This window comes from Petaurus breviceps, unplaced genomic scaffold (genome assembly GCF_028583685.1).
Source record: "Petaurus breviceps papuanus isolate PSGF00001 unplaced genomic scaffold, PetGlider_PUasm1.0 128, whole genome shotgun sequence".
NCBI lineage: Eukaryota > Metazoa > Chordata > Mammalia > Diprotodontia > Petauridae > Petaurus > Petaurus breviceps.
Genome location: NW_027185664.1, coordinates 11,814,593 through 11,840,382, shown reverse-complemented (window position 1 = coordinate 11,840,382; position 25,790 = coordinate 11,814,593). Strand labels below are relative to the sequence as shown.

At 36.5% G+C, this 25,790-nt stretch overlaps 1 protein-coding gene across 1 annotated transcript in view; it reads left to right on the top strand.

The window, feature by feature from the left end:
- DCC (DCC netrin 1 receptor) overlaps window positions 1–25,790 on the top strand; it is a 1,052,419-nt gene that overhangs the window by 769,396 nt on the left and 257,233 nt on the right. Inside the window, exon 14 of the mRNA XM_069102085.1 lies at window positions 12,290–12,431. Coding sequence (XP_068958186.1) covers window positions 12,290–12,431 — 142 coding nt within the window. The remainder of the gene's footprint in view (window positions 1–12,289; window positions 12,432–25,790) is intronic.

Below are 25,790 nucleotides of genomic sequence, written 5' to 3'. Positions count from 1 at the left end.
CAGAGTTTACTTTCACAGCAGGGAAGCTTCCTGTGCCCTCTAGGGGGCAGACTTTACTTTCACAAAAGCTTCCTGTGCCCTCTAGGGGGCAGAGTTTACTTTCACAGCAGGGAAGCTTCCTGTGCCCTCTAGGGGGCAGACTTTACTTTAACAGAAGGGAAGCTTCCTGTGCAGTTTTTATCTTCACAGCAGGGGAGGTCTTCAAACTACCCCCTAAGTCTATTAAGGAACAGGGAAGATATTCAAATTCCCATTCCTGTAGCATATATTGATAATTCATAATATTTATTCAGTAATTCAATTCACTAAATATTTTAATGGCCTAGTATCTGTCAGACACTGTGCCAAGTGACGAGGATACAAAAACAGGCAACAGTTTCTGAACTCAAGTAACTTACAATCTAACAAAGGAGACAATATTTAAACAAACATGCACAAAGCAAGCTACTATATACAGAAGAATTTGGAAATAATTAATAGAGGAAAGGCATTGGAATTAAGATGGATTGAAGAAAACTTCCTCTAGAAGATGGGAATTTAATTGATTTTAATCCTTCTTTACAACTTTACTAATGTTTAATGTGAAAGTATTGGCAGAGCCTATATGGGATTGCATGCCACCATGAGGGGGAGGGGAAGGAGAAGAGGGAAAGAAAATCTGGAGCACAAGGGACTGTGGAACTGAATGCTGGAAACTAAAAGTAAATAAATGAATTAAAATAAAAAGGGAAGCTAGAAGATGGGGATTTAGTTAGGATTTTAAGGAAGTCAAGGAGGTCACTGGTGGGAGTGGAGAAGGGAGAATGTTCTAGGAATGGGTGATAGCCAGAGAGAATGCCTGGCTCCATGAGATGAAGGACCTTGTTCTTGAAACAGCCAGGGGGCCAGCGTCACTGGATGCAATAGTACATATCAGGGAGAAAAGAGGGCACTAGGTTATGAAGTGCTTTAATTAACAAACAGCGTTTTGTATTTGCTCCTGAAGACAGTAGGAAGCCACTGATATTTAGAAGTGAGGTGATCAGACTTATGTTTTAGGAAAATCACTTTCATGACTGAATGAAGGTGGATCTGAGTGGGGAGAGACTTAAGGTAAGCAGACCCATGAGCACACTATTGCAGTAATCAAGGCATAAGGTGAGGAGGGCCTGCAGTACAGTGGCAGCAATGCAGAGGAGAGAAGGAGGCATATGTGGGAGATATTACAAATGTGAAATTCTAGGCCTTGGCAACAGCTTGGATATGGAGGGAATGGGATAGTGAGGAACACAGGGTGATGTCTTAGGTCGCAAGAATGAGGGACTAGGAAAGTGGTGTTGCCTTCTACACTTATGGGGAAGGTGGGGAAGGGAAGAAAATAGAAGTAAAAATGAGTCCTGATGAACTCAACAAATATTTATTAGCTACATACTGTATGCAGGACTCTCTTCCATATTCCTCTCCACTAGATCATAATTCATAAATATATACTGCATTGGAAAATTTCCCATAATTCCCCAAAAGACCATATTCATGCTTGTAAACTAAGACAACACTATATCTTTCTCCATACATGTTTTCATCTGCTTTCTATAGTGTTCATAATTTGCAGAAACATATGTAGATATGCCTGTAATATGATCATTTCTTCATTTACTTTTCTTCCTTTCCCTATCACAGCAACTATTATTGACATGGGGACTACTAACTTCTAGGTCATAGTTTGATAGGAGTCATTTTACGTGAAACAGAGCAAACCAGTAGTTTCCTTGTGTAGACAATATGAACAGTAGAGTGATGAGAGGAAGCCAGAAAAATCAAGCATGCCAATTTTGCAATACTAATTTAGATTGAACTATCAGTCTGTCTTGGCCAGGAACTATGTATTATAAGAAATGGGATACATAAAAAATGGAACATATGCTGGAAGATATTTCTCACTGTATGTGTGAATGATTTAGATGAAGTGAGATGTGACCATTGAATGCCACTGAGAAAATAGGACCTGTATGGTGAATGGATCTAACAAAATGATTTAAGAATTGGTCTAATGTTTCAAAGTCATTCAGTGTGACCACAATCATATAACCTTTCTTCAATATAAGTAGCGCTTGCTTTTTTTCTTTTTTTCTTTTATCTGACCCATAACATGTATTCGAACAATTTTATTAAAAAACAAATAATGTTCAAAGTGTATATAACTCTAGCTTTGGTAGACCACAAACAAAATTTTTTTTATAGAATAAAATCAGATTTTCCATTCTGAAAAGGTTTCACAGAAATGCTTTCACTAGCATGGTCTTATGTCATCATTAATAACAGCTGTCCACATCAACTCAAGGACATCAATTTTATTAGAATTCCCACCTTTCCAACTTCATATGTCAAAAGTTCTTGAATATTTATAATATCGAAAGGGAAAATAATACTTTTGGGATGTGCAAAACTAAAATGTCACGATGAAAGGACACTTTATCCTTTTTTAGTATTTCTACTATTTCCATTTGGAATATCATAATTTTAGTTTATTCATTTTACCAAGTTTATTTTTTGCTACAACCCTATTAGATCATTAAAATAACAAAGACAGTGGAAGAAAAAATGCTGGGAAAAAATCTAGAAAATATAGCATATTGCTGAGCACATGTGCTATGTAGATAGTGAATTGACCACTGAAGCCATAGTCAGGAAATCTGAATGTAGTGGTAATTTACTGCTTAGTCACTACTCCCCTGTTTCACCTTAAAAAATCAAGAAATGCACCATCAGGTAAAAGAACAATGGAAAAGAGAAGGGATAGAGCAAACACAAAAGAGCAAACCAAAAACTGGGCCCTAAGAAAATGAATAAATGCTCAAGAAATATCCAGGTGAACCTATCAACATTAACTAAACTTGCTAAATGAGCAGAGAACTACCAGAAAAATGAACAAAGTATTTCAGAAACTTAATGTCAATCAAATTAACCTATTAAAATGGCAATGAAAAAATCTCCTGAAAGAAGAATTCAAACAGGAAAATAATGATGTAAAACAAATTGTGGAAACTCTTGATAAAACAGTGGCGTTATGCAAAATAAAGGCAGAGATGGAAAACAAAATGGGTATAGGACAAAAAATATGAGAACAAGAACAGCAACAAATAAACCAGCAAAACTGATAGAACAAAAAGTCTTTATAACTTAAAGCAACTAAAAATAAAAACAGTGCTTTGTTAGATAATCTGAGGATCATTGGCCAGGAAGAGAAATGAAAAGGCAGTTAATAATGAACCAAAAAAAAAAAAAAAAAAAATGCCATATTGCAAGAAATTATAGAAGAAAAATGTCTGGAAAAATATTCCAAGTCACATGGAAGTGATTCCAGAGAATATTCAATATAAGTACCTGACATTTAGTTCATATGGAAATACAATTGTCAGGTCCCCCTCTTCAAAATTATTTTGCAAACCACCAGGAGAAGTTGCCTATTTCCAGTAACATGAGCTCAATAAATTTCAGATCAATCAGAAACACTGAGAAAAGAAGAAAAAGCCTTGAATATGATATAAGGAAAAGGAAATTGTCAGTGGAAACCATGCATCCAAGTATTATATATCCTGCTGCTGTGGGTTGCTCAGTGTCCAGCACTAAGCATGATCCTAGATGTGAATAAGAAATGATCACACCATGTGGGTATTTCAAGGAAGAACTATGAACTCCATTTACTGATTCTTAGGACATGGTTTTTATAGAGCAAATGAGACAAAAGAACAGGACTCAAGTTTTCTTATCATCATCTTAGTCTGTTATATGCTGGAAGTAGCACAGAATTAAGGGTTTGTTATAGGTGACTAAAGTCTTGGGGTAGAGCCTTTGATCTCAAAATTCAAATAACAACCTTTTAAATGTAGTGCATATTAAATGTAGTGCATCTTGCATACCAGGAGCAAGCTTTTGAAAACCACCTCTGAAAGGCTTTCCTTTAGAACAGCTGACAAGATTGTATCTGAGTCCTGGATCAGACCTCCTTGGCTCTCCGCATAATCTGAGTGTTGAATCAAATATTTTGGCTCTCAACATCTTGTAAATCAGAGAATAGTTGTATATAATAAAGAACAAATCACAGTGTTTTTGTCATAATTTCTTTGAAAACTAGAGATTAGCCAGAAATATTAACTGGTAGTTAGCAAACAAAAGCAACTAATAAAAATGAACTAGTTCATACATGATACAAAGGACATATTATGCCTCTCTGTTTATGTGTTTCAAGGAAAAGACAGGACTGTTACCTTTAGATGTCTGAACTTGAATTACAGAAGAAATACCCTTAAACTAAAATACCAAGATGTATACACGATTAAAGTGAGAAACTGGAATAAACTCACATCCTAGTAATGATACTTATTATAGTTTGATTTTTACCAAGTCCAGGCAATCAAGTCAATTGCCACGTCAAATCTATTCTTGGGTAGCTAATTGGTACAGTGAATAGAGCACTGGGCCTTGATTCAAGAAGATCTAAGTTCAAATCTGTCCTCAGACACTTAGTAGCTGTGTGACCATGGGCAAGTTACTTAATCCTGTTCACCTCAATTCTTCATCTGTAAAATGGAGAAGGAAATGGCAAAGGAAAGGCAAAGGAGAAGGAAATGGCAAAAATCACTCTAGTATCTTTGCCAAGAAAACACCAAATGGGGTCATGAAGAATCAGAACATGACTAAAAAACAATAAAATCCATTCTCTCCCTATAACATCTCATACATTTCTGCTTTTCTCCTGTCACACAACCATCACCCTAATGAATGCTATCATCTCTTCTTGCATGGACTACAGCAAGATCCTCCTAATAGTTCTGCCTGCCTCAGACCTCTTCACTTTCCAATACAATATCCACTGACAAATTGATATGCTTAAAAAAAAAGAAAACAAAACAGGCTTGACCATGTTACTGAAGATGCTCCGTTGATTTCTAATTGCCCCTGTGTTAAAATGAAAATTACTCTGGTTGTCATTTAGATCCCACTGCAGTTAGTTCCAGCCCATGTTTTGAAGCTTATTTCACATTACTCTCCATTACATATACTACTTTTCAGCCAAACTGGTTTAATTGCCTTTCACTGAACATAGTATTCAATTTCCCTGGTTTTTTGAATCTTTAAACAAGTTATCTGCCATGCCTGGAATCTACTCCTTCCTCTCTTCCTCAGTTTCAAAAGAGGATTATTTTTGGTTGAAGTGGAGATAATCAGATCTGTTTTGAACGTGACAATTTTGAAATGTGTACAGGACATCCTGTTGCACATATGTAATAAACAGTTTAATTGGGACACGGGATATATAGCTCAGGAGAGAGAATGGGGCTGCATATTTAGATTTAAGGATCATCTTCATAAAGTTGAAAATTGAAATCTTGAGAAATGAGGTCACCAAATGAAAGTATAAAGAGAAAAGAGAAGGGGTCTAAGGGCAGTGCTATGGGGAATACCCATAGTTAATAGGAGTAACATGAATGGTGACTGGGCAAAAGATACTGAGAAATAAGAGGTCAGACAGGAGGAGAACCAGCAGGGAGCAATGTTGACAGCAATTAGAGGTGAGAGTTTCCAAGAAAAGTCAACAGTGTCAAGTGTTGGAGAGAAGTCAAGAAGGATCAGGTTTGAGAAAAGGTGATTAGGGCAATTAAAACAGATTCGGCAATTATGAGATTATTAGCAACTTTGCAAGGAAAAAAATCATTTTCTACAAGGCATATCCTGATCTGCCCTCCCCCTCACATTATTTTGTGTATCGTTTTTATTTATCTTATTATCTTGTTCCTTCTCTCTAAATAAAATGTAAGCTCTCTGGGGGCAAGGACTATTTACTGTAGTTGTAGTTAGGTGGGGGGTAGAATAGAGGTGAGTTGTCTTATGACCCCAGTGGCTAAGACAGTATCTGGCACTTGGCATGTGCCTAATGCTTGTTGAATGGATAAATTAAAAATCACTTAACCTCTCATAGCTTTAATTTCCCTTTTAAAATAGATATAATATTTGCAATACTTACCTCACAGGGTTATTATGGAAAAACTCTGAAGTATTGTGTAAATATTAGAAATCCAACATGTACTTATTAATTGGCTGATTTATTAAAGGTCTAGTTCGATGTCAGCATAAGGGCAAAGTGTACATTACTTTTTTTATAACTAGAGAAATGGTTTCCCAAATCTCTAAAGAAATGTAACATTCTAATCACAAGATATTATTTTTATAAAAGCATATTCATGATAAAAACTCTATGAATCTTGAAGGATCAGAAGATAAATTAGCATTTTATACATTTTACCAATAATGCACCATTTTCATTAGCCCTTGGTGTCTACGCTCCTGGAGCAGATAACTTAAATGTTATGTCATGGTCCTTGCTCCTGGAAAGATTTAGTTAGAGTCCAATGAACATGCCAGTAAGAACATTTAAGTTCAGAACATGGGTGTAATACAATGGAGATTTCTTAGAAGACCAACACGCTCCTCAGGTTCCATAAACTGTTTAAATGCCTTATATGTGTACTTGGCAGGTAAATGTTTCTTTTTCTACTTTTAGAAATATATTCCTTTGGAAAGATTCCCACTAAAGAAAACTTCTTTAGAACAAAGATTTGATATCAAATTGATTTAGAAATGAAACTTAGGCTTACCTTGGTACAGAAATGCTATATGACTTTGATATGGATCTTTACTCTCTGTACCTCTGATTCCTGAGTCACCAACTAAAGAGCTTTGCAAGAATATAATGAGGAATAACCAAAGAATCAAAATTTTATTAACTATTTAAGGAATAATTTTCTAAAAAATATAGGGCTGGGGGTGGAGTCAAGATGGCGAAGTAGAAGCAGGTCCTCTGCGTGGCTCCGGCTTCCACCTACCCCAATTCTTGTAAAAGAGGACCCTGAACAAACTTTGGAGTTGCAGAACCCACAAAATGACACAGAGAAGCTAACCTCCTGCTGAGGACAGCCCAGCAGGCGGGCAAGAATCGGCCAGCGCAGCACTCTGGGAGCCAAGCCCAGGCCTGCATGAGCCAGAGGTTTTAGCCCCAGGGTGGGCCTGACCAGCTGTCGGTGGGAGGGACTCCAGATCACCAGCAGCTGTGGCTGTTTCCAGAATTATCAACACATAGATGCTAAGGACAAAGTGAGAGGCCAGTGCACTGTGGACTTTGGGATCCAGTAGTTGGGAATATGTAGGTTTTTGACCCTGGGGCAAGACATCGCTGAGGAATCAAGCTGTGCAGCCACCCCCATGAGGCAGCTTCAGCTCCTGGCCTGCAGAGTGTAGGGGGACCAAGCAACCTGAGGGATAATCACTCTTGCTTTAACCTGCTTGGATCTGGATTGCAGTATAGGGTGAAGGTCCTGGGGTGTATGTCAAGCTTTGCCAAAGAGTGGGAGGATTCAGCAAGGGTACCCAACTAATACCTCCGGCAGCTGACAAAACCTCAGCATTTGGTACGAAGCTCCCCTATCTGGTAGCGGAGTCCTAGTGTGGCAAAAATCCCAAAAGTCAAGTAATTGAGTGGCAACATGACCAGGCAAAGGAATCAAAGCAAACAGAAGAACCCAACATTAGAGTCCTATTTTGGGGACAAAAAGGAGCAAAGCATGGAACAGAAGGAAGACAGTGAAGTAAGAACTCCTGCACCAAAAGCTTCAAAGGAAAATATGAGCTGGTTAAAGGTCATAGAGGACCTTAAGAAGCAGATAAGAGAAGTGAAGGAAAAAATGGGAAGAGAAATGAGAACGATGCAATAATATTACGAAATGAGAGTCAACAGCCTGACTGAGGAAAATCACACCAAAAAATAGACTAACTCAAATGGCAAAAGAGTCTCAAAAAGGCAATGAGTAGAAGAATGCCTTAAAAAGCTGAATTTGTCTGATGGAAAAAGAATCTGAAAAGCTCAATGAGGAGAATCATTCCTTCAGAATTAGATTGGAGCAAATGACTTTATAAGAAATCAAGATTCTGTTAAACAGATACAAACAAATGAAAGAATAGAAGGCAATGTGAAATATCTCATGGGAAAAACCACTGACCTGGAAAATAGATCCAGGAGAGATCATTTAAAAATTATTGGACTACCTGAAAGCCATGATCAAAGAAAGAACCTAGAAATCATCCTCCAAGAAATCCTCAAGGAAAACTGATGTTTTAGAACCAGAGGGCAAAATAGAGGTTGAAAGAATCCACTGATCACCTCCTGAAAAAGATCCCAAAAAGAAAACTCCTAGGAATATTATAGCCATGTTCCTGAATTCCCAGATCAAGGAGAGAATATTACAAGCAGCCAGGAAGAAACAATGTGAATATTGTGGAAACACAATCAGGATAACCCAGGAACTGGCAGCTTCTACACTGAGGGATCAAAGGGCTTGGAATGTGATATTCTGAAGGTCAAAGGAGCTAGTATTAAAACCAAGAATCACTTACCCAACAAAACTGAGTATCGTGTTTCAGGGGAAAATATGGTCATTCAGTGGAATAGAGGACTTTCAAGGATTCTTGATGAAAAAACCAGAGTTGACTAGAAAATTTGACATTCAGATACAAGAAGCAAGAGAAGTATGAGAAGGTAAACAGGGAAAAGGAATCATAAAGAATTTATCAAAGTTGAACTATTAATATTCCAACATGGAAAAACAATAAATGTAACTGATGAAACTTTTCTCAGTATGAAAATAGTTGTAGGGAATAGAAATATATGTATGTCTATATATGAGGGTATATGGCCATATGGATGCATATGTGAATGTGTGTATATATGTGTACAGGTTTACATAGATAGAGGGCACAGGACCAATTTATTAGGAAGGGATGATAGTTAAAAGGTGAAATTAAGAGGTGAGAGAATAATATAATGAGAGGAGATGGGGAGAGACAGAATGGGGTAAACTATCTCATACAGAAGAGGCAAGGGAAAAGTGTTACAATGGAGGGGAAGAATAGGAAGGCAGAAGGGAATGGGTCAATCTTATTCTCATTGAATTTGGCTCAGGAAGGGAATGAAATGCACAATAAATTGGGTATCTCACCCTACAGGAGAGTAGGGGGGGAAGGAGATGGGAGAGGGGATAATGGAAGGGAGGCCAGGCTGGGGGGGAGGGAAATTGGAAGCACCCACTTTTGAAAGGGGACAGGATCATAGTAGAGAATAGAACAAGTGGGAGGTGGGATAGGAGAGAGGAAAATAAGGTCAGTCTTTTACAATATATCTGCTATGTTAATGTTTTGCATTAGCTAAACATGTGCAACCTATACTGAACTGCTTATCTTCCCAGTAAGGGTGGGTGACGAGGAAGGAAGGGAATGAATCTGGAATTCAATGTTTTAAAATCAAATGTTTAAATATATTTATTATTATTATTATTATTATTATATAACACTATTTTACACATAATTGGAAAATAAGATATACAGGCACTGGGGCATGCGCTACTGGAGAAGTCAAAAGGGGTATGAGAGAAAATATGGGAGAGAGCAGATTGGAGGAGGGGATATCCTGTGTAACTGCTATTTTGGGGTGGTGGGTAGGGGGAAAACAGGGAGAAAATTTGCAACTCAAAATATGGCAGAAATGAGTGATGTAAACCAGAAGTTAATAAAGCATTTGAAAAATAAAAAAAAAAAGAAAGTAGCACTGCAGAATAAAACAGATATAATTACTATAGGAGTTTTTTTTTTATGTTAAGTACACTGAACTCATTTGTTTAAAAAAAACTTGCCTTTTCTCTTAATTATAATGACTTATAGTTAAGGCTAACCAATTCTTTCTTTATATTAGCTTTGTGGGGAGGATGTTGATTCATCAAAATAACTTTGATATCGTACTTTATTTTTTGTAAAACCTTTATTTTCATATTATTGTATTTAATTCTCACAACTCTTCAAGATAGACACTGAAAGTCTTATTAGCCTTAGTTTAGGAAACTGAAAGTCAGAGAAATTTAATGACATGTCCATGGTCATAATGATAGTAAACATCAGAGGCAAATCTTCTTAACTCCAGTCATTCGATAAACACTTATTATATCCTATGTGCCAAGCACCGTGCTAAGCAAATCAAGCACAGGACTTGCTTAAATACTGAATGAATTTTGTTTTTAATTTTTATCATTTTTATGAGAATAACAGTTTCTAATCCAAGGCATCATAGAAGAAGCTTATAGGGTTAACAGTAGTTAAGACGTTTAATAATACCCTTAAATCACTCCACAGAGATTAGATTATACTCAAAGTAAATCTTTTTTCACCCCTAATGGTGATCATTTTAGGTAGCTTAGTGAAGTAATGGGAGATTTCTATCTATGACAGTGACTATGGAACATATTCCATAGGGAATGCAGGGTTAAAAGTATTACTCTTTAATATAGAGTGTCTATAAACTTTTAGTCATGTGATCATTTATAAAATAGACATTCACTTTTCAAAACAATATAATTTGAGGCTTTTTGCTATATCCTCTCTTGAGAAATTGAGAAATGTGAACTGAACTTAAAGAATTCCATTGCCATAGCTTTAAATCAGCTTGCATATGCTGGAAATCAATGCAAAAGTATTTTTAAAAGAGAGCCAAACACATTTATCTGGGATCTAACGACAAATGAGAACAGGAGAGAAGAATGGGAAAAGCAATTGAAAGACCTACTTCCAAAGATGGAAATCCAAATAAAAGAGTAACTCTGCAAGAGCTTGAACTTCTGACACAAGGAAAATCATTGAAAAGTACTAATAGTACATGGGATAAATGGGGAAAATTGATACTAGCCTATGAAATTATCAAACATAATAATGAACAATTGCTGTCTAAAAATAAATAATATTCAAGCAATCATTAGCATTATAAAATATTCTAGAGTTAGTGGGAAATTTATAGTAATTTTTAACTATTGTGAATACCACACTTGCTTTTCAAATGGGTATACTAAAAATAGCCATCATTTAAATGATGAAAGTCTGCCATTTATTAAACATTGTTGCTCTTTTCATATTCAAAATATACTACAATATTTCATTTATAGATAGAATAGTTCTAATGAATTCATATATTGTAAATTATATATCTAGAATTACATATTTATAATAAATTAATTATTGATTAAATATAAACTTACAAATTAATGTATAATTATATTTGTATGAAATTATAATTACATATAATTATAAACCTAATTTATAATTATAAATTTAAATTATAATCTTGGAAAGGATCACTCAGTCTAGTAGTTTTTGACTGTATCACGACATGGTGGAAAGTGCTCTAGATTTCAGTCAGAGGATCTAGTTTTGAATTTTTAGTACTGCTACTTACTTCCTCTATGGCCTAGGACACTTAACCGTTGGACCTCAGTTGCTGATCAGTTAAATGAGGGGGTTGGATTAATTGGCCTCTAAAATCCCTTTTAGGACTAGGTCTATGATATCCTGTGGATCTTTCTTTTATAAGTGAGGGAATTAAGACTTCCAAAGAGGAAGTAACTCATTCAATTTACCCATAGATGGGCAAAGGTAGAAGTAGGACAGTTACCTTGACTTCCCTTCCAATGCTCATTGCTCTAGTGGAGCCAATATAATCCTGACTTGTGTTATTCAGATATATTTCTTGTCAATATATTCATGACTAACCTTTATCAACTATTTTTTTTCATCTAAAAATTGTAGAGGGAAGCAATGGAAAGAGCACTGGATTTGGAATTAGAGGAGTCAAGTTTAAATCTTATCAAATACTACCTGGGTGATCAGGGGCAATATATTTAATCTTTTGGGGCTTCAGTTTTCTCATCTACAAAATGGATTTGATGGCCTCTTGAGATCTCTTCATTTGTTTTTAATTGGGTCTTTCTTTTTTCTCCTTTTGGGAATTTGATAAATGGTAATATCTCTAATTGTCATGTCATTTTTTTTAACTTAAACAAACATAAAAGCTTGAAACTGCTCCTTAATAGAGCAACTAGGTGGTACAAAGGATAGAGTGCCAGGCCTGAAATCAGGAACACGTAAGTTCAAATCTGGCCTTGGACACTTATTAACTTGGTGACTCTGAGCAAGACACTTAACCCTGTTCACCTCAGTTTCCTCATCTGTAAAATGATCTGGAGAAGGAAACATCAAATTTTTCTAGTAGGTTTGCCAAGAATACCCCAAATGGGGTCAGGAAGAGTAGGACATGGCTAAAAAATAACTAAACATCAACAAGGCCCTAATACTTATCATTTCCCCTCTGTATTTCCTCTGAAACTTGCATTGCTTCCTTTCCTCTGATCAACTTTCCACATTAACATCTTTTGTTTTACAGAGTATCAAAGTGAGTTGGCTACCTCCACCACCAGGCACACAAAATGGATTTATTACTGGTTATAAAATCCGACATAGAAAGACAACCCGCCGAGGCGAAATGGAAACATTAGAGCCAAACAACCTCTGGTACTTGTTCACAGGTCAGTGTTCATATGGTGTCTTCTGGAAAGATTTTGATGAATTAAGTGCTTTGTGAATGTTATATACTTTCTTTTTAAGGGAACATTGATATCTTACCAGTAGGGTAACATTAATTGGCCTGAACAAGCACAACCTTAATATTTTTTACTTCTTTGTCTACATTATGCTATCATCACAGATTTAGCTTCTGAATTTATCTTAATCCCCAAGCTTTGGCATTTTGCAGGTTTAATGTGTATTACTTTCTCTATTTTCCTAACTTAATTCAATTTAATTCAATTAGATTAAATACCTTCTATGCACTGATATGGCTTCTTAAAATTTCTTTCTTAAAATCCTAAAGCTCATTTTATTTCATTTGAAAGCCTTCCATGGTCATCTGCCCTCTTCCTTTTTCAAATTATTGTCTCTGTTTGTCTATCTATATCTATTTATATATTGTCTGAAAACCATAGTTCATGAGCCTCCACTGATACATTTATTTTATAGTCAGTTGGAAGATATAATTAGTTTGAAATGAAGGCAAAGATGTCAAAGTAGAACATTCTCATCATAAAACAGTATGTATTCTATCACAATTATTTGTACCAGAAGTGAGAAGAATAGTCACACATGAAGGGCATCTACATAAGGAATATCTATGGCTAAGGCACAGACACTGAGAAGTCATTGATGACTCTGACATGGCAGGACCACCCATGTCATCCAACCATATCATAGAAATGATTTCAATAGGTTTGCTTCCTAATGGGTGTGACATTGCCACTGTGTGATGCTGTTGAGTGAGTTATTCTGCTGGTTCTCAAGACTCCTGCTGGTTCCTGGGCACATTATCTCAGCTGGGTCTTAGTTTACTGATCTCTAATCTCTTCAGGTCCTTTCATTAGTCCCTCTCCCCACCCCCTAGCCAGATTGGCTACAATCAGCCAAATTAGTATAATATAGTATACGATATTGCAGCCAGTATAGTAGTTAGGCCCTAGATTGGATAAAAGCAGACTGACATCTATTACTAACAGCCGCCATGCCCAGGCAGAGCACCCTCAAATTTAAATTGACTCCCCCTATGCTGGATTAAGATTGAAGGTAGCTATGATTAGGAGGCAAGAAGGGGTTTGTTGCTTGGAACACTGGACCTGGCGTCAGTGAGACTTGAGTTTGAATTCTTTCAGGATTTACTTTTTGTGTGACTAGACAAATCTCTTAACCTTTCTGAGTCTGCCTCTTCATCTGCTAAAAAAGGAAGATTAGACAGTATGGTCCCCAAGAGCCCTTCTGTCTCAAGATCTAGATCCTATGATAAATTTTCCATAAACTATTTAAAATCACTAGGGTCTTACCTTGAAATAATATTCAAAAATTCAAGCATTGACTCATAACAACTAAGCTACTTTTGTTACATAAGGCATGTTATATCTCAATATTATACAACCCGAAAAAAAATAGCATACATTCATATGTACTTTATGTTCACAAAACAATTTCTTACCATAGATCAATGAAGTAGATGGGGTAAGAGTCAACAGACCTATTTTGTAGATGACAAAACTGCAGTTTAGAAAAGTGAAGCAAATAATTAGAATCATAGAGTCAGTAAGTATAGAAGCTGGGACTCTAATCCCAGTCTTCTGAATTCAATACCACAGTCTAATTGACTAGATCATATTCTTCTTTCTGTCTGTCTCTGGCGAGTCAGGGATGTACCATTTGAAAGATTTTCCTACCCTCTTCCTCTCAGAGTATACATTTGAGCATCTTATCCAAAATAAAGAATCACTCCTCTTTTGTCCTCAAGGAGTCAGATTTCTCATATTCTTCTATGAAACAGAGGAAGACTTTTGGAGTATTTATGTTCAAAGTTGTTTATGTTCATGTTATTATATGACCAGGCAAATATTCAGAGAATCAAATAATCTCAGAACCAGAAAGGCTATCCAAACTCATATGATCTAATTGGCACCTGACATAAATTTCATCCAGTCCAACATATGCTGCCAAAGCAATGCACTTTTTATTTGTTTGGGTTTTTTTGTGTTGCTTTTTTGGAGGGGGGGATGGCAGGGGCAACTGGGGTTAAGTGGCCTTCCCAAGATCACATGGCTAGTAAGTATGTCAAGTGTCTGAGGCCGGATTTGACCTCGTGTCCTCCTGACTCAAGGGCAGGTGCTCTATTCACTGCACCACCTAACCACGCTAGCAATGCATTTTTGACACTTGTTTTGCCTTCCACATAATTTGAGGGTGGGAAGTTGGAGGGGACAACACATGCATTACCTCTTCCAACAAAATACATACACTTTGAAAACTCATGGGAGACAACATTGCTGTATAAGTTGATGATAGCTATTCTCTGTCCCATGAGACTCGTTATTATCAAGTTGATCAGTATAATGAATCTAAACATGTTATATGAGTGTTTCCAGAGTATCTGAACACAAATAATATGGTTTGTCATGACTTGGGCAGAATCCTGAAGACAGCCATCTGAGGAATTCCTAAACAGTTAATCGAGTTCTGTATGTTATCTTGATAGTCACAGTAGAGTCAAGATTCTCCCAAGGTTTAGCTGATAAAAGAGCAGATAAAGAAGCACATAATTGAGATCAATATGCTAAGAAGAGAACAAAATATAACAAGCACCAAACATCTAGTTTATTGTAACAGAAATCATCAAAGTTGTATCTTTACCTAGTCTTGGTAATCTTCCTTTTTTCTCCAACATAGAACATAAATTGCAGGATTTTAGAAGTGGTAATGGCCTTAGATTCATCTAATCTAACTGCTCCCTCCCCTCCCACCACACTTTTTTCTTTACCAAATCTTCGAAGACATTCTTATTATGGTATCTCATATGTTAAAGTAAGGAGAGCAGTAAGAGAGAAATAAGGAAACAAAAAAAAATAGAATCAGAGAACTGAGAACTGGAAAAAAAATAATATAGATCATTTAGTCCAAATCACATCATTATACACATGATGAAACTGAAACACAGAGTAGTTAAGTGACTTCACTAATACTGTGTCATTTTTCATTTTGTTTTTTGTATCCCTACCATGTACCATGGTGTCCTGCACATCATACATGTTTAATGTGTGTTTGCTGAAGGAGCATAATTTGGATTCAAATCTAATTCCTTCTGTTACATCTTCAGTTCCCTAACCACTATGGTATCATAGAAACTGAAGGATGCAACTGGAGTGACTCCCACCTCTACCCACCCACACTTTTAGGTGAGGAAATTGAGGCTTGAAGAGATTTGGCAAAGATCAAATATCTAGTTAGGCATAGAACTTTGAGTAGATTTGGGGTCTTCTGACACTTAGGTTCATTTTTCATGTTTCAATTACTCTCTATTTTCTTTTTTGTCTTTTGAGAGTGCATTTGGGGTTAAGTGACTTGCCCAAGGTCACATGGCTAGTGTGTGTGCATGTGTGTGTGTACGTGTGTGTGTTAAGTGTCTGAGGCTGCATTTGAATTCAGTTCCTCTTGACTCCAGAGCCAGTGCTCTATTCACTGCACCACCTAGCCTCTCTCCCTCCTCTATTTTCAGCTGCTTACATGATAATAACCCCAATTTCTCCCCTGCTATCACCTTGAACTTTACATGTCCCAAAAAAAAGAAGGGAATCCAGGAATTTATATAATAGCTACTCTGAATCAGGTACTGTGCCAAGTTCTTTTCACAAATGTGATCTCATTTGATTCTCACAAGAGTCCTTCAAAGAAGGTACTATTATACTTATCTTAAAGTTGAGCAAACTTAGGTAAGCAGAGATTAAGTGACTTGCCCGGAATTACACAGCTTGTGTCTGAGATCAAATTTGAACTCAGGTCTTTCACATTCCCAGCCCAACACTCTATCTATTTTACCACTAGCTACCTCTATCATCAAAACTCATCAATCCCTCCTTGGAAGTTATAGTTAAGGTTAGTTTGGGTAATAATCACAGACTTTGCTATTGTAATTCATATTATAAATGTGTGTATACATTCATACATGCTTATGCTGAATACCTCATATATTTAATGAATAACAGTGGCTTGAGAAGTGAAATGGGCAAGGAGACAGGAGGAGATACAGAATGAACTGAGAGAGTTCTGCCATATTAAATTACTGATCTCCATGACTTAGTATATATCATAGTAGGTATTTATATGGAATAGTTAATAGATGGCTAGGATAGGGCAATAGGAGACCTGGTTTCAAATCTTACCCATGAAATTAGCTTTGTGATGCTGCGAAATACACTTAATGTCCTCTACATAGCTCAGGCAACTAACTAAGACCTAGCTACTAAGAAAGGGATGCATTGGAATCAGCACCTTTTACCAAGAGATATTATGCTACCAGAAATCAGGAGAGCTTTCCTATATCCTTCTGTATCACATTTTCTTGGTATGTTATATTAGATGTTATATTATGTTATACATTGTGTTTCCTCTTATGTTAGATGAACTAAATTGGCAAATGAACTGTGTTGGCACATAGGGAGAGATAAATTCAGCTAAGCTTAGTATGATCAAATTCAAGATTATAAATTGTTTTCCTCTTCAAAAGCAATTGCTGAACAGGGTTATAATTTGAATTTTCTTCTGATATAGAGTTGGCAACTCTTGTGGTCAAGGCAGGTATAATAAAAGTGCCCTCAAAAACTGCTGATGAGGTTGCCTTGAATGAACATTAAGAGCAGAGGAAGATGGTATAGTGGTCTAAGGAAAAGCCCACCTGAAATTTGACCATGACCATTTAGTACCTTCGTATTTTAACTAATTATTCTTGCCATTTAATTAATAATTATCTGAGCTAATGAGTTCAAATGTTTTCTTATTACTGGATGAGTGCATGTGCTATAGATGCTCACTGAATTTTTGGTACCTTGAAATGAAACTCAAGTCCTCTAAGACCCAGTTCTAAGACCTCTGGGTCTCTTTTTCATTCTTATGATTATATCTTCATAACTATAGTGTCTTTCTGTCATATAGTTACTCCCTAATTCTGACAGCATGTAATTATGTTGTAGAAGAATGTTCATCCTGATGAGATAGCAAAGGTAAAAAAAAATCAAGTTTCAATCGGGTTACCTGCCATCGAGTGATGGTATGTCAGGGTTCATTTGTAATTGAGACACTCTTAGAAGCCATGAGATACCCTCTTTATTCTTAAAGATTTAAGTGACAATAATATTTGTGAAGGTAATATCAACTTTTTCCTTGTTTTGCTAGCTTGTAGCAGTGGCTTGTGGGGAGAACATGAAGAATGTCCTGATTGTAAGGGAGCCTTGAGTCTGTAAAATGTCCTATGGATTGATAGGAGAGAGCAAAGCTATGACTCCTCCTTAGGGTAAATTTAGGGAATCATGATGACAACATACACTTAGTAGTAAACGGAAGTCATACATCCTATTGAAGAGACAATGGTCCCTGATATTTAAATCTGCAAAATTTGACCATGGTTTTAAAATCTCATTATAAGACACATTTGTGTGTGGATTTGGCTGCAAGAAATTTAAGAATACCAGAATGATTTAATTAGGTGATTTAAATATTCAGGTGTAGATACTTAATTTTTTTTTTTCCAAGTCTCGGTTTGTTAGGCAGGTGTTTCTTCCTTTTTTTTCCCTAGGATAATGAGACATCTGCAGTAACAAAGTAATTCAGAGATATAACAAGGATTTTAAATAGCTGCTATCAGTTTTATTGTGGGAACCCATGTCAGCTAAATTTTAAAGTGCTGTTTTTAATTTTGAGTACTCTTCCCAGGAGGTTGTTTGTGATTAAATTTAACAGTTTTCTTGTGTTCCATGGCCAATATAGAATAAACACAATGATAAATGTGTATTGGTATTTTATGGACTGAAAAATGGAAGCAATAGCACAGCAATTTTCTAACAGGTTTAGCATCAGAGGGAAGAGGGGAAGATTATATTGGTTGAAAATGTCACCAACTCGGGTTATCATGATTTTAAAGAAATTAGATCGTCATACAATTTTAGAACTGGAAGTGACCTTAGAGATCATCTAATTAAACCTCCACATTTTATACTTAAGGAAAGTAAGGTGAAAAGACAGTAAGTAATTTGCCTAAGGTCAGATAGCTAGCTGGAGAAAGAAACTGGTCTAGAGTCTAGATTGCCTTGGCCCCTAGCCCAATGTTCTTTCTATCCCATAAGCCATACTTCTTCCCCAAATAATATTTAGGTTATTTGTTTCACGCTCTCCTGCCCAACAATTGTATCAAGAACTCATAGGTATTGTATTAAAGTGTTTAGAAAAATGGCAGGAAAGAATTCTAGACATGATTGGGTTAGAGAAGAAGGAAGGTTCCAAAAAAAATGATGCTATCTTTCCCAACTGTTTCTCACAGAGCTTGAAAGATGAGGTTTTAAGCCATAAACTTTTTATTAACCTCAAATTGTTCCTTGTGTCTCCCCTGCCAATTAATAACTAGCATGACCCAGGAAAACTACCTTTTCTGTAATGGTAATAATAACAACAAATATAGGGGTGGTAGGTGGCACAGTGAATAGAGCACTGGCCCAGGAGTTAGGAGGACCTGAGTTCAAATCCGGCCTCAGACACTTAACACTTACTAGTCATGTGACCTTAGGCAAGTCACTTAATCCCAATTACCCTGCCTTCCCCCTCCAAAAAGAAAAAAAACCACAAATATAACAACAATAACAAATGTGAATGAATACATAGATGAAAAAAAGGGAAAGGCATGTTCATGCAAAACTCTAATTTTTTTTTCACATGAAAGTTGTTCTGAGGGGAAGGTAGATTAATTTTCTATTTGACCATGGATATAGCTATGATCCTTTATGAAACTTCCACTTTCTACAAATTGCCAGCCAAGTATTCAAATTCTCTCCTAATAACTCACTGTTGATATTCATCAGTCACCTATATAATGTTCACAACCTTGAAAGTTAACATCACTGTTAGTCATCATATTGATCTTTTTTTCCTTGAATTATTCCTTTTCTTCAGAATGATAAAATAGAAATTCTGCCTTTTCTTTGAAGATATAATTGTGTGACTGTAGACATATTTGTGTATATATGTATGTATGTATGTGTATATGTATGTATTCCCCTTCCTCTCCTGATGAAATAGAAACTCCTCGAGGGCGGAGAATATTGGATTTTTGTCTGTGTCCCCAGTACCTAACATAATGTCTTACCTATGATAGGTGCTTTAAAAAGTTTGTTGATTAATTTTTGAATTGTATATCTTTTTTGTGAAGAAATAACTAGTTAAATTTGGAGAGAATAATCAAGTTTAAACACCATGGGAGAATTATTTTGGCTACAGCAATTCTAGAAGAGCATATACTGAGAGATAGAGAAGTTGCACTTGGCATCAGTATAAGGAATATGCATGCCAATATACCATGAATCATTGAAGTATTGAACTACTTTAAATGAAAAGATGGCAAAAGTATTACTCAGTTCTTTAAAAGAGAGGTGTAATGTAATGCCAAGGAAAGGCAACTTCCCAAGGTTCAATATACCAGCATAGGTGCTCTCCATTTTACTCAGTGACAAACCAAGAACAGAGAAGATGAAAACATGACATCATTCAAAATACAGCATTTGCTAAGTGTGATTAAATAATCTCCAAGTACTACCCCACCCCAGGACCTTCCAATCATTCAATCAATTACAAAGTCTCTGTTCTTAATACTTCTCCACCCCTAGGCTGTACCTTCATTTAGTCCATCACAAAACCCCTCTTCTCAAATGGAGATTAGTTTCCAAACATAAGTAAAGTACATTCATTTGTTCAACCATAGAACACAAAAAGGTCAAAAGTTCCCCACCTCTGGATCACAATTGAATCTATCCCAGAGTTACAACAAGCTTAAGCACAGCACTTAATATCCAAATGGAGGTCTTTTCTTCATCTTGACACAAGGCAAGTTCTCAGCAATCTTAGTTCCTGGGGAGACAAGGCTTAGCAAGGCCACAAGATGCATTGCCAGTCTCTTCACTAATTCATCCTCTGTCTGCAGAACCTGATATGTGGAGGCAGTCTGATAATCCATATGACAATCTGTTTGACTCTTAGGACAAGAATTTCCCAGGTTTCTGTTACCCAAATATCATCCTTAGGTAGCCAGTATTCTAGCCAATTGGACCTTTAGAATTGAGGTAGGCAAGATCATCTGACAGAGGAAGGGTCCAATCTGAACCCTGTTTAAAGAGAATGTTTAGTTTAATATGAGCAGCCAGAGTTTGACTCTACTCTTGTAACCTTGGCAGGGTATCCTTCATTCAAACCAGGATGCAGAAGCAGAGTGAGAATTTTTTAGCCACAAGTATGAAAGAGATAAGACTCACCACCAGCAGCACAAAGAATAATAGATTGAGACAAGTGGCAGGTCACACCTCATGTATCAAGGCCATTATATTCCAGAGCTTCTAAAACTAGACAAATAAGTGGGAGTCTTTGATTTTTTGGAAATTCTCATTCAAAAATAAAGTAGTACAAATATAAATCCTCTAACAGTGAAGGATGAATCCCTCATTCCCTTGAGAGAAAAAAAAAAGATGGCATCATCTCTTTTATGTAAAAGCAGAATAGGTAGTATAGAATTTCAGTGAGCTAAATGAGTTCCATCTTCAAAATATCTTTTTCAATGGACTACATGTCAACAATCTAAAATGCTGTATTATCTATTCCATTATGTTAAGCTTCATATCTACCCTGCTACCATTTAAACTCAAAGTGTACCTGAAAGAAAAATAACATCACTAATATGTTAACATGACTGAAATTTGCTAGGCAACACAGTGGATAGAGTACTTGTCCTAGAATCAGAAACATCTGAGTTCAAACCCAGGCTCAGATATTTACTAACTGTATGAACCTGAAAAAGTCACTTAACCTCTTTCAGTCTCCTCATGTTTAAATAGTTTCCTCATGTATAAATAGAGGGAGTAATAATAATGCCTACTTCAAAGAGGTTTTAAGGCTAAAGCGAGATATTTGTAATGTTCTTTGAAAACCTTAAACACTATATAAATTTTAAGCATCCTTATCATCATCATCACCATCATCATTATAAAAGATCACTATAGAAAGAGGTTTTATTAAATATAGAAACCAGTTTTAGGTCAGCAATTGCTGATGCTTTTATCAGTCTTTTTTGGTTGTTTATTTTTTGTCTTTTTTGGAGGGAGGAAGGCAGGGTAATTGGGGGTAAGTGACTTGCCCAAGGTCATATAGCTAATAAATGTTGAGTGTCAGAGGCCAAATTTGAACTCAGGTCCTCCTGATTCCAGGGCTGGTGCTCTACTCATTGCACCACCTAGTTACCCCTGCTTGTTTATTTTTAAAAACCTCCCTCCATGATTCCCAGTCCCCTTTCCCTAATCCTTGAAACCTAACCTTATTTCAGATTTATTAGAAATCAATCTCTGGATGTCTATAAAATCATTTCCACTCGTCTTCTCCCCCTTTATCCCTTCTTAAAGATTTGTGTGTACTATACTTAGGTCAAGCAGCTCTCCTAGACAGATAGTCTTAAGTGCTAATGACATTTATTCATCGAATACTTGGAGTACTAAGGAATTACCATTATTACAGATGAGAACAGATTACTACAAAAGTCATCAGAACTGTTCCATTTCATGACTATTACCTTTCTTCCTCTTTTATTTACTAATAATAGTTTTAGAACAGCCTATCATAGTTCTCTGCAGGCCTCTTTACTCCTCAAATGATTTGCACTAGTTTGTTGTACAAAGTAACATTGCTTGTTGTCCTTTTCCCCAATATTTTCCAAGTGAATTTTACTCTAATCTCTAAACTGATGCAGCCTTTGGCTGCCATGTCCCTGGATTTGACAACTAGATTCAGTCTTTTAGCTGAAATTTTTGTTTGTTCTGAATCAAGATCTGCTGACTGATCCATTCTTTCTCATCTCTATAAAACGTTCATGAGAATGATCTATGTACCCAATAAAGGTATCCTTAATGAAAAAATTAAAAGGCAGCCTTTCATAGACAAATTTCTATAGCAGACCATATATTTACAGTCATAAACCCACAAATATTGGATCCTATTGTGTTTATAGTTTATTGATCTAAAAAAATATTTAAGCTTATAGAACAAAGGGCATCCTTGAAAGGATATACAGTGCAGACACTGTATTTTCACACCTACATCAAAATCATACAAAACATTATGACAGATATAACTATTAAAATAATTTCACTCAATAATTTCCAGCGATTAAAATCCATCAAACAGGGGGTTAAGTAAGATTTATGTTCACCTACAATGTTAGCTAGTATCATAGAAGATACTTTGTGTTAGTTTCAAGCAAAGAAGGATTTCCTATTGATAAAGCAACTCACTAGATGGGTCTATCCACAGGAACAACTGGATTAATTGCATTGAGCTGCACAGCATTGCAGAGTCAACTCTGAAATCCATAGCAAATTTGAAAAAGATCAATCTAAATTTATTTGATAGAAATACATTATATATATATTGCCCAGACTATGACATGCAACTGGACCGGAAACTCAGTTGGGAAAATTAGTTCATAAATATATGAATCTTGAACATAATAATCCAAAAATGGAAGGGGCTGCCTCAGAAGACAGTTAATTCCCCCTTTGAGGTTTTCAAGCAGCAGGGTCTATGACCCCTAGATATGTTATAATGGGGTTTCCTTTCAGTTATGGGTTAGACTTGCTGGTTTTAGAGACCCTTTCCAACTCTCCAATTCTGAAAATTTTGTCAGATGTGAGATAGCAATTTAATACAGAATGAATGAGACACCTTAGAACTCTCAAATCCATAGGGCTCCTCCTCTATAATATGCCTTCTATTCTGGTATCGTACATCATGATTCATCACTGTTCTATGCCTCCATGTAACTACTCCTTCTGCTCATATCTCCTGGAATTCATTGCTGTGATTCTCCGCTTCTGGTTCCTGACTTCCCTTTTAATACCAAGATAAAAAGCAAGTATATGATTTTGACAAAATCATTCATTTGCTAGACTGACCATTCTTCAGGTGTGTGTGTGTATATTATGCCCATCCATTTAACTGTAAATTCACTGTAGCCATATAGCTCCCATTGCCTTCACTCCCATTTCTCTCCATGATAGTGTCCATCTTTAAATGGAGGTAGACTAGCACACTTTTCAACTTGTATATCGGGAATCTCTTCTCTCCTCTTAAAAAGCTGACCATCTGTAATGGGAATGGGAATCTGAAGATCTTCCCTACCCCTTGGCTCCTTGATAGGCTTAAGTGAATCTGAGAACCTTCCCTAATTTGAAAATATACTCTGCCCTCTAATAGGCTGAATGTGGTCACATGGAGCCTATGGTGGGAGGCTTGTTTTTCAGGAATGCCCACACCTTGTTGCTTTGTGATTGGGTAATGGGTCAAGAGGGTTGTGACATTGTCTGACCCGTGAAAAAGCTATATATACTCTGATGTGAGGTTTTGATTTGGGACTCACTTTGGGAAGAGTTTTGTGATTTGGCCAGATGAGACTCTGGGCAGCCGTTGAGCCCCCCAGGCTTTAAGAACCCAGATGTTGGTGCTTCTCTCTCTGGGTACTGACTAGGTATGGATGTAATGATCAGACAGCTGGAAGCCCTGTCTGCTGATCTGTTTCTCTGTCTGTATTTATTTGTCTGCTTGTAACTTCTGTTTGTATTCTCTGAAGTTATGGGGTACTGACCTTTTTCCCCTGGACTAGGTAAATGATACATATTTGATTAAAGTAAGATTGTTAACCCATTTTGAGTTGCTTTCCTTTAGAAAAGCAGATCTAAGAACCTGTGCTAGCAGCCATCCTGGGGATGCTAGGGTGCTTTCTGCTACACCATCCACCTCCCCTTCCTCATAAAGTCTATGTAAAAAACTGAGTAAAACCTGAGTTAGCTATTTTCACTTCTTTAACTTACTATACAAACTTTCCAAATTCTTCATCTAGTCTGAGGTATGTATTGCCTGAGTACCTCCCTCAATTTTCAACCTTCTTAAAATAACCACATAGGTCAACAGAATGTTTTAAGTCAAAATACCCCTAAAAACCATAAATATCAAACCCCTATTGAATTTTCTTTTAATCAAAACCAACTAGAAGAATACAAATTCAAAGCAAAAGACATCCGACTAAATAATGTAGGCAAAGAAATAACAAGGAAAATCCTTCCTCATCCATCCATTTACAAAAGGGGATATTCTCAAATGGGTTTCCAGAGGAAACAACATTTTTATTTCCATATTGTGTCTAGTCCTTCTCTCCCTGCCCCCCCCCTTTTTTTAACCTTTTCACACCACAGGAGAGAGATCCAGGAAGTTTACAGGGAGTTTTCCCAGTTCTCAATTTGCTCTCCTGCTTCTCCAACAGATGTAAGTGAGAACAATTCAGTGGAGTATGGTAGTAAACCTGGAGTTCCTAAAATTTTCTGGGAATCTCAGTGCCAGAGTTGTGAAGGACTAAGGCTAACAGTATGATTCTCCTGAATGGGAACTACAGCTGAAGGAGAAAGCTTCCCAATGTCATGTTTAGCCAGGATAAACTGTATTTGCATGATGTAGGTATAACTCACAGGTAAGGTCCCCAGGGGTAGAACCAAATCTCATATATCACTATCTGAGGACTATTGATTCTTGTGACATCTACTCTTGCCCAAAAGGGATGAGCAATGTAAGATCTAAGTCTTTTTCATCCTCTACTTTCTCTTCAGCTCATTTTATAAAATTCTCCATGCTCTTGGGAATGTTCTTATATTGCAATCCCTGTATACTGGCCCCTGGAAGTGACCTGAGTAGCCTCTTCGAAAGACCACAGAGCTCTCTGAAACAAAGCCTTATGGGATACATAGTATAGATAACTTTGTACCTACTCAGGCATGAGGCTCTTTTATACACATTTATTTTCATTTATTTTAGTTTATTCTTTAACTTATCTTAGTCCACAGAGGTGTGATTTCCAAGTCGGTTGTCTAGTTTCTTAGTGTCTATTTCAATTTTGTATTTCTTTGACGTCAAGACTTTGTCAGTTGAGTTTGAGATGTATATTGATTAGTGTATGTCAGGTATTCATTTAAAAGTCCAATTTTGAGTTGTAGTAATTTATCAAATTGGTGTAGGATAGAAAGAGCACTGGGCCTAGAGTCAGGAAGACCTGAGTTGAAATCTAGTCTCAGACACTTACTAGCTGTGTGACCCTAGGCAAGTCACTTAATCCTATTTGCCTCAATTTCCTTATCTCCAAAACGAACTGGAAAAGGAAATGGTAAACCACTCCAGTATCTTGGCCAAGAAAACCCTAAATGGTATCATGAAGCATCAGGACTAAAATGACTGAATAATAG